Source organism: Arachis ipaensis, chromosome B09, assembly GCF_000816755.2.
Source record: "Arachis ipaensis cultivar K30076 chromosome B09, Araip1.1, whole genome shotgun sequence".
Taxonomy (NCBI): domain Eukaryota; kingdom Viridiplantae; phylum Streptophyta; class Magnoliopsida; order Fabales; family Fabaceae; genus Arachis; species Arachis ipaensis.
The window spans coordinates 140,593,449-140,600,903 of record NC_029793.2 but is presented as its reverse complement, the minus strand read 5'-3'; the positions used below and the strand labels follow the sequence as shown (position 1 = coordinate 140,600,903).

Sequence of the window (7,455 nt, the reverse complement as noted above, 5' to 3'; positions counted from 1 at the left end):
AACTAATATTCATAAAAAATTATTAATCCTCTAATATTTCTTTGTTAACATAGAGTGTGTTTGAAAAACTTTCAAAACAAAAAAAAAAACTGTATTTCTATTAAAAGGTAAAATCTAATTCTATTTCAAATTCATAGTTTAGAACAATTAATTACACTAATAAAATGAATTGTGTTTTTTCCTATGTTATTCGTGTAATTCTTTTATTTGTCTTTTCTTATTTTCTTATGATGGAGTTAAAATATGTTTAATAAAGATAATTTTGATATTTCAATCTTTAGTAGTAATAAACTTACAAATAAGATTTATTTTAGTCTCATTTAGTTTAAACTTTAATGCGAAAATTAAAATTCTTTTTTGAGAATTAAAAATTATAATTTTATTATATTTCAAACTAAAAAAAATTCTTTCTTTTTGTGAGAATTGTATTCTCAAAATGTTCCAATCACATACATAATAGATCAAATTTGAATTAGATATTCACTCAATTTTTGTCTTGAAGGCTTGATACAAAATATACAAATTTATTTAGTGACCAATTTTCGAAGGAAAAATTTTGCAGTATTATTTTTACACCTTTCTTGTTTATAATCACAAAAATGATGCATATATCAGTCATTCTCCCAAAATGCTCTCTCTATTCCCAACACCTATTAAAAAGAGCTAACCCAAGAAGATTAGCAGAAAAAGGAGAGGGATTTCCACAGTTTTGTTTTTAAGCCCGCCTTACTTTCTCAGCATGTTTCAACTTTCAAGCATATTATCTAATCTGATATAATATAAGATAGATTGTTATCTTATTTTATTTTCCATGCGCCCTTTAACAATAACAAGAACCATCACTTTGGCATTCGAAAGCATTTTATTCCAAGGTCATGGTCAACAGAATAAGCAATAAACTACGGGAGATAAGAATCGCCACTGCTTCTAAGTAAAGTCCTAATTGTACCATAAACTACTATGTCAGCATGTCAAATGTACAATATCATGAAACTAGCAATAAATCAAACTGAAATTAATCTTGACATGGCAAAACCCACAGTTAAGCACTGTGATTGTGAGCCAAGCATCTAACCACTAACAACTCCGTCTTGAGCTCAAAAGTCAAAACTTCATTTAAATTGAAATCTTCAAAAAAAAAATTTCTATTTCTCTGATCAATCATACTAAGTGTACACAAAAAATCAGCCACCAAATCAACCACCCATATAAAGTACATATTGAAATATAAAATACACATTGAAAATAAGTTGATTTACCACATGTATTTATACACAAATTCATGGTAACTGATTTGGTGGCTAATTTTTGGGGTGCACATAGTATTTTTGTTCTCTGCTCTAAGATTAGTCATTCTGTACTTGTTTCTTAATTGATGCCCTTATCTATGCAGAAAGAATCAAGCACCTCATAAACCTCCATTGGGTGACTTCTCCGAGGCCAAGCAGCTAGATTCAGCACCCATGCCGGCAACCGGTGATGCATCCTCATCAAAATCTTTTTCCATAGCTCTATCATCGTCATAGTCGCTTCCACCAGTACTGCTTTCCTCTGGTGTTTGAAAAGAATCACCCTCCGTTTCATCCAATTTCATGTCCTCAGGAAGCCGCTGCTGCAGAGGCACAGCATCACTAATAACTTGGCCCATCTTCTGCTTCTCACGATAATCCTCCATTTCCACTCTATACCTCTCTTTATCCTTCAGAGCCTTCTCTTGATAAACCTAAAAAGTTCAATGAAACTCAACATGTTACAATAACTTAAGATACAAGAAATGAAAGACTCATGCATGACTCTTGTGCACCATTAAACACAAGTTACTTACTACTCTTTCTGATTCATTCAACTTGTTCCAGAGTTCGCCAATGATCCTACTAATCTCCCTGTCCTTCCCATGATGGTGTGCTTTTAGCCTTGCATGCTGTTCCGCAAAAAAGAAATTGTAACCACTTCTGTTGGGTTTTGGATGAGCAGGATCTCTCCGCTTTATTTCTGATTTCTTTCTGCGCCGGCGCCGACGGACACCTAACGGAGCAGAGGCGCCACTGTTGTTGGCCAAGACTCCGTGATGAGAAGTAGACAATCCAGGTTTTTGTGGAGCCTGATAGAGGACGCCTTTAAGTTTCTCTGAACCTATTGTTACAGTAACTAGATAGCCACTTTCGAACTTTCCATCAATGACCCCAATCACCTGAGACCCTCCTGAAGATTTTCCCATGGCTGAGACCACAATAGAACAAACAGTACTAGTGTCATCAACTATATTCAATAAGTATGGAAAACAATTTCCAGCCATCCTGAACAAAATATGAGCAATTCCTTAGATCTTATAAATAAGATTAAGTGGTTCAGAGGTCTTTGGTGTTTAGGTACATAGTGTGAAATATGCAATTGATAACATACTAGATATACTTGTTAACCAACATATTTACTTGTCCAATGGCATGTAAAATTGTAAATGAATATTTAGGTCTTAGATTGACCTTTCAACTTAGGCAGTTAACCCTGTTTAACTTTTAAGTATCTACTCCTAATACGGTATGTCTAAGAAATGAATGGCTATCACATGTAAAGTAATATTAGTTGTAGAGACCCAAAAAAAAATGCTCATTTCTTTGTGGTTAGCAACTAATCTTATTTTGCATTGGGAAAGAAGAGACCTTCAGGCAATTCAGCAGCATTAGCGCTCGACTGTTGGAAGACCGGCGATTGAAATCCTGATGACGGCGGCATAAACTGTGCCTTTTGCACCGGAACTGGAATGGATGATTGACACTGCAGACCGCCTGCTGAAGAGAAAAAGCCTATTGGTGCATTAGATTGGGTTCCGAGTATGAAAATGAGATTATAACAAACAAGCTATGTGGTGTAAATGGCATACTGGAAGCAGCTGGACTCCATCCAGGGGCTTTGAAATAGTAGATTTGTTCATAATGGTAAAGCAATGAAGCATAGTATTTCCGCAGAACAAAAGAGGCATTTGTAGCTGTTGATGGAAAATTGAAAGTTGCAGTTACTTCCTTCCATTTTCTCTCTTTGATTATCTGCAAGACAGAGTGATAATTGCAATTACTATCACTACACCAAACAAAACAAAACAAAAATATTGTTCATGAGAACAGTTAAAAATCTTTAGTTTTAGTGACCAACTTATCAGACAGAATGCAATCATCTTTCTATTCAAGGCAATATCCTGAATCAATTACAATTTACAAAAGACATGTGAAGTATTTGGATTAAAAGTATAAAGACAAGGATCCAAATGAACAAACCTTCCAAAGAAAATTCACAGACAATACAATATTCAACTATATTATAATGAATGACAGCATAAAAACAGGGTAACCATTTCTGAATCACATACAATACAACGACTTTACAAGCATAAAACACATTGTTGACCAAGCTTGAAAGAGTTGAAGCTACCATGATAAATGAAACATCAACATAAGAAAAAAGACATATTTCAAAATGCGAATAAAACTTTTTCGTAGCATCACCTTTTCCAACCAGTTTTATCAAGTGCTTAATAAAATTATGACAGAAAAGCCATAAAATTTTATAATGCTTCAACAACAGCATGCTGCATGTCTTCGATAAACATGTAGAGAAAGGAGGAAAAAATCTTATCCCAGCATTGGATTTGCACCACAATTATAGGACATGAAAATGCAGAGCAGAAAAAATAGAACATCTTTAACTCCATTGAACCAAACTCCGAATAACATTTAAGGTTGGTGATAATCAATAAAAACTTCTTTAATCAACATACGGATCATTACTTTCATGCCCAAATTCAAACAGCATACAAATTTTAAAAAAAGTAGTATAGGTTCAACAGAACCTCTGGACTCTGGTCATGGTGGACAGAATATTCAGTGATTCCGGAAAAAAAAAATAGTAAGGGAAACGGCGCAACCAAATATAAATAATCACAGCTTACCTTCTCAATACCTCCTCTAGAAGTTACTTCAACAAAGAGTCGATGCAAATCTAATTCTCTTCCCCCAATAATGGGAATCCTGGGACACAATTTCAAATGTCGGAAAAGGAACTCAAAAGGTGGAAAAAAAATGTTTAGTAGTCACAAAGCTATGCAAATCAGCAAAGGCATTAGTAAGGTGCAACATTTCCAAAATCCATAGAAAACTATAAGCAGAGACCACACTACTGATCAACAATCAGGAACCGACTAGAAAACCAAATAGATCTATAACATCAGAATGCCCTTTACTATTAGAGTTTTATTAGAAGGCAAGTAATGCCAACATCAATAGGGAAGAAAAAGCAGCAATATACATATACAAATTACTAAAGAATGTGATGCAGGAATTCAAGAAAGAAACCAAGACACTCCCAGAGTATAGAATAGAAGTAGTAAAATAAAGAAAACAAGACATGTATATGAGGAGAGCCTACATGAACTTGGTGCCCATAGAAGAGTGGAGCTTCTCCAAGGTTTCCATGAAGAGCTTGGGATTGTTTGCAACCTCCTCGTAGCTTGCTTGCGGTGGAGGATACACATAATACCCCGAAGCTGAAGCTACTCCAGCATCTTTCATTGGTAACGGGCTCTTACTGGCACAAGAAGCTGATGCCATTAACAAGTTGTTCTATTTTCAGCTTTCACTATTTTCCTGCCCCAACATCAACAAAGACAAAACAACCTTGGTGTTAAGTACATAGTTGGGAAAAAACAAAAAAAAAGGTGGATTAGGATGTGAAAACTGAAACTGCAATAAGAAGGGGAAGAAGTAAAAGAAGAAAACATCAAAGACTGTTCACTGGATATTAAAAAGAAAACAAAAAGTAAAAGATATGAAAGTAGAAAGTAGAAATAACCACTTACATGCAGGCAACATAAAAATGAGAAGAGACAAAAACTGAAGAGAAACAGACAAGTTCACTGGATAAGAGAAGAGGAGAACTGTACCATGAAAAGAATATATAAAAACAAGAGAGAGAAGATAGAGAGAGAGAAATAAAAATCACCATCAACATCACCATTAAGCTGGAGATTCAGGACTGAAACAATCCACGACAGTGATAAGATACACAACACATGCTCAATGGGGTGGTGATGATGAAGTAACTTGCAGTGACAAGGGAGATACAAAGCCCAAGAAAAGGAACCAATGGGACAGAAAAGCAGTGTCATAGCCATGAATTCCTCCAGATTACCGAGGATGTTACAGCAAAAGAAACCATTCAAAGCTTCTCAGAAAAGAAAAGAAGCCTCTGAAAAACAAACAGAGGCCAAACCAAGTAACACCCTTTTGGTCTTTGGTAATAAAGACGCACCCAAAAAGGACCCTTTCTGTTTCTACTCTCTCCTTAACACTCTTCAACCACTGTTCACAGAACCTACATGAGCCTATAACTGAACCCTTTTTTGTTTTGACGGGTCCTATAACTGAACCCTGACATTACTACCATAGGGGATAAATACACGACTTAACAACCATATTCTTTTGACATAAATATGAATATGAATATAATAATGATATTAACTTAATGTCATGCACCAACATAAAAGCAAGTCAATACTTTTATTCATCTTTCTCTATAATCTGACACTGTTTCAGGGTTGAAAAGAGGGGTTTGTGGGGAAGGTGCCAAAGTAAATACCTTTTTTCCTCCAAAGAAAAATTCAAATACGATTACTTGTCCTTGCACTCTGTAATGGTGGCCAATGAAGACAAAATCACAAAACAAAACGTTGATAAATCAAAGATTAATAGCTTATCAACCACAATAATAATAATGAATTATAAATAAATAATACTAAAGAATAAGAAAAGGCACGCACTGTTCATTATTACTACTTTATTTCTCCATGCGCATTAAGGAATTAAAGAATAAACAAAAATAGAGTAAGTAATGCATGCGTACATGAATAATTAATATATATAAAAAGAAGCAGCATATGACGAGAATCAAATCCAGAGGCAGAGAAGCAAAAAGTGTTTCTTTATATTATCATTATCTTCTTGTTGTTAATATTATAGTATGATTATTATTATTATGAAAGAATAAATCTAAATTAGACAAATAATAATGATAATGATATTATTAAATTATACTTACCAACTGTAACAGAGAATGGAGCATCAGAATCATCATCTATCTAAAATGAAATGACAAAAAGGAAGAGAAGCTTTAAAGACGAATAAAGGCGCTGTTATTAATAAAAAGCTTCGGAAGATGCGAATGTATTGGCGAAGAAGAAAAATTTAACCCTATCAAATTCCATAATCACTTTTTCAAAATGACAATCATGTCCTGCTTCGGTTTTCAATTCATGCAAACTACACGAGGGTGATTCTGCCTTTCTGTGGATTTTGAGATTCAATTTTCAATATTTGTTATATCTCAATTTCTCAATCTTACCAATTAGATATATATCAAGAAATTAAATTTTGAAATCTAAAATCTGAATTTAATTTTAATATATCATTAAAAATTTAATTTTGAAAGTTAGATAAACCTATATTAAAATTATAAATTAATTTTGTATCAAAGATTTTGCTAGTCTCATACTAGAAAATACTATTTTTATGAGAAAAAGTTAAAATGATTGCAATCTCGTTGTACATCTAAGTATTTTAGGTTCGATCCAACAAAATTCAGGTTCATTAGTGATAGAGTGTCTAATACGTTCCAACTTTTTATTAAGGTGAACGTTTGTATTTTGGTTTTTTATTATTTTTTTTTTACGTGTTTTCTTCTCATTATTGTTCATTTATTGACTATTGTTGTTGTTGCTGTATTTTTTTTTCTCTTTTTCTTTCGAATGATTTTATACCATTATATATTTCTTCCTCTTCTTTGTTTGATTTTTTGTGTTTTTGTTTTGTTAATAGGATAAAATAAAAAGAATTATGAGAAGACAAAACAAGAGAAGATAAACAACAAGAAGAAAAAAGAAGAAGAGTTTTAAATTATTGCAAAATTTATCAAAAAATAGCACTAAACTTTTTTAATCGTAACATAAAAATTTTCTTATTTTGACACGAACATTTTTTAATCGTGTCATTTTTAACTAAATGATGTAATTTTCTTATCATTGAATTAGTTTGGTGGTATTAAATTTATATAAGAGGTTTAGTCATTTATGTGTCATTTATAACAAATTGATGTATTTTTTATTCTAAAATATATTTAAATGTATTTTGTTGATTGAATGAGTTAAAGTTTTAAATTTGTGATTCTTTAAAATTTCTTGTGTCATTTATCAAATATTTATATGTCATTTCTAACTAAATGATATGTTTTGTCATTACTAAATTGTAGTATTAAACTAGAAGAGGAAGGGAAAAAAAAAAGAAGAGGAGGAGGTATATTGACGAAGTGACAAATCTAAAAAATTTTGATAATGGGAGCAATATATATAATATAATAATAATTTTTATTATAAAAATACTATATGTATATAAAAATCAGTTATCAGATTAT

At 32.4% G+C, this 7,455-nt stretch overlaps 1 protein-coding gene across 3 annotated transcripts; it reads right to left on the bottom strand.

Annotated features, from left to right (window-relative positions):
- LOC107619588 (high mobility group B protein 15) lies at window positions 905-6,194 on the bottom strand. Of its 3 annotated transcripts, XM_016321886.2 has the most exons (8): window positions 6,088-6,194; window positions 5,629-5,677; window positions 4,420-4,637; window positions 3,944-4,022; window positions 2,882-3,044; window positions 2,661-2,804; window positions 1,826-2,220; window positions 905-1,723 (listed from the first exon to the last, which is right to left on the bottom strand). In XM_016321886.2, the coding sequence occupies exons 3-8, from the start codon at window positions 4,599-4,601 to the stop codon at window positions 1,409-1,411; spliced, it is 1,278 nt and encodes a 425-aa protein (XP_016177372.1). In that variant the 5' UTR covers window positions 4,602-4,637; window positions 5,629-5,677; window positions 6,088-6,194; the 3' UTR covers window positions 905-1,408. The 3 variants fall into 3 exon arrangements, with proteins under 3 accessions (XP_016177372.1, XP_016177370.1, XP_016177371.1); XM_016321884.2 differs by lacking the exons at window positions 5,629-5,677; window positions 6,088-6,194 and adding an exon at window positions 4,993-5,531; XM_016321885.2 differs by lacking the exons at window positions 5,629-5,677; window positions 6,088-6,194 and adding an exon at window positions 4,850-4,968.

Excerpts from the sequence above, each read along its gene's own strand:
- LOC107619588 (XM_016321886.2), bottom strand. The coding sequence starts at position 4,601 with ATGGCATCAGCTTCTTGTGCCAGTAAGAGCCCGTTACCAATGAAAGAT. Across the intron at positions 4,023-4,419 it reads TCTATGGGCACCAAGTTCAT|GATTCCCATTATTGGGGGAA; the intron begins GTAGGCTCTCCT and ends ATTGTGTCCCAG. Across the intron at positions 2,221-2,660 it reads TGCTGCTGAATTGCCTGAAG|CCATGGGAAAATCTTCAGGA; the intron begins GTCTCTTCTTTC and ends TTGTGGTCTCAG.